This window comes from Hibiscus syriacus, unplaced genomic scaffold, assembly GCF_006381635.1.
Source record: "Hibiscus syriacus cultivar Baekdansim isolate YM2019G1 unplaced genomic scaffold, ASM638163v2 tig00013386_pilon, whole genome shotgun sequence".
In the NCBI taxonomy this organism is placed as follows: domain Eukaryota; kingdom Viridiplantae; phylum Streptophyta; class Magnoliopsida; order Malvales; family Malvaceae; genus Hibiscus; species Hibiscus syriacus.
In genome coordinates this window covers 138,699-140,548 of record NW_024062302.1, presented here as the reverse complement: position 1 = coordinate 140,548, position 1,850 = coordinate 138,699, and the positions used below count along the sequence as shown (strand labels likewise).

The 1,850-nt window shown below is 32.0% G+C and overlaps 1 protein-coding gene across 1 annotated transcript; it reads right to left on the bottom strand.

Moving 5' to 3' along the window:
- Positions 1–804: 804 nt before the first annotated feature.
- LOC120206171 (protein NIM1-INTERACTING 1-like) lies at positions 805–1,299 on the bottom strand. The gene has a single exon (XM_039205893.1). The coding sequence runs from the start codon at positions 1,237–1,239 to the stop codon at positions 859–861; it is 381 nt and encodes a 126-aa protein (XP_039061824.1). The 5' UTR covers positions 1,240–1,299; the 3' UTR covers positions 805–858.
- Positions 1,300–1,850: the final 551 nt, after the last annotated feature.

Below are 1,850 nucleotides of genomic sequence, written 5' to 3'. Positions count from 1 at the left end.
AACCAAAATTACCATTAATGAATTCTCAAAATTACCTTCATGCCACTCCTTAATATCTATTTTGATATTATTAAATAATCATAAAAATCTCATCTTTCAATTTTCTTTTAACCCTCCGATTTTTCAAAATTTTAATTTAGTTACTAAATTGCACTATTCCCCTTTATGGTGCAATTCTCACTAAATTTCTACCAATCTAACTTAAATTTCACTAATAAAAAATATACATATAATTTTTCCAACCCAAATATACATTCCTTCAAATTTTTATAAACTTTCGATTCGATTATCTGAATAATATATAAAATTTTATCCTTTAATAGTCTTTTATTCAAATTCCGATCAAAATTATGAAACCCACTAAAATAATTTTCTTGGGATAAACTACTAATTTACAAATCCAAAATTTAACTTTTAAAAATGAATACTTTTAATCCTTAAACTTTTATAACTTTATACTTTAATCCCTAAACTTTCAAAACTTACATTCCAATCACCAATACAAAATTTGGGATATTACAATTCTCCCATTTTTTTAAATTCGTACTCCAATTTTCAGTCGTTACCAGATCCAAATAGGTAAGGAAACTGCTTCTTGGTGAAAAACATTCCAAAAAGAAAATATACTGTTGGCAACAAACTAAAACAAATGCTCTTGGTCTTCTCGGTGAAATATTTTGATCAGATCTGAAAGCTTTTCTCTCAATTTGAATTACCATTGATTTCATTTCAAAACAGCAAAGATCACTGTATTCACCTCGCTTAACCGGGAAATTCGAGATCCACACATTGATAATTAAAATCAACAATATAATACAAGATCAAACTCCATTAACTCATTTTTTGAACAATAAAAATTTAAAGTGAAGCAGACGAAAGGGTGAGATTAAGATCCAAACCATCATCGTCTTCTTGATTTTTCTGGTCTTCTTTCTTGTTGTATGGAGTTGGAAAAACGACGAGCGGCCTCGGAAACTCGAATTCTGAAGTGAAATCTTCCCATTCAAATCTCGGAACCCAACTCGATCGCTCATCATTACCCAACTTACTTGCCTTGCTCTTCTTCATCTTCTTATTTATATCCTCCTCGTGATCTCTTAGTCTCAGCTCGTGTTTTCGCTTATCACGCGCCTCTCGAAAACTCCTTAGCAGAGCAAAAAACTGCTCCATTTTCTCATCTTCTTGCTCCTCACGATCACCTTCGCCATTCGAAACATGATTTCTCTCCTCCGTCGCCATGTCAAAAATGTTGAGGGGGAAAAAAGTTGTACGAGTTTTTCTGGTGTTTATTTGTTGATGACGAGTTCGTTCAAATTTAAACAAGTTCGGAAATAGAAAAAGACTTAAATATATAAAAGGTTTACAACGTATAATTTTATTTCTAGTTTAGTGTTTAACGTTTATTTTATTTTAGATTAGTGTTTAACGTTTTATTCCGTAACTTAAATTGGGTTAAATTGTGACGGACCGTTAAGTTTGGTCGTTAAGTGACAAGTGTCACAACCTTATAATGTTAAAATTTTTATTTAAAATTTAAATATATATATATATATATATATATATATATAAATGAAAACACAAAATTTGAAATAAATTCAAAACTTTAAAAACTTTCATTTCAACTCCTAAACCCACACCAGCCACCGCCTTTTACCGACAATGAAACTCCACCCGACCACTCATCCCCTCGACGACCAAAACCTCCATGAAATCGTGATAAATCGATGACGAATCAATGTTTTATACCCCACGAACCCTAGGATGCAAATTGCGATCTCACGCGATTTCAACGGTCGATCGACCATCGATCGATCATAATTTCATAGGATTTTGGTTGTTGGGGGAGGTCG

Coding starts and splice junctions, on each gene's coding strand:
- LOC120206171 (XM_039205893.1), bottom strand. CDS start 1,239: ATGGCGACGGAGGAGAGAAATCATGTTTCGAATGGCGAAGGTGATCGT.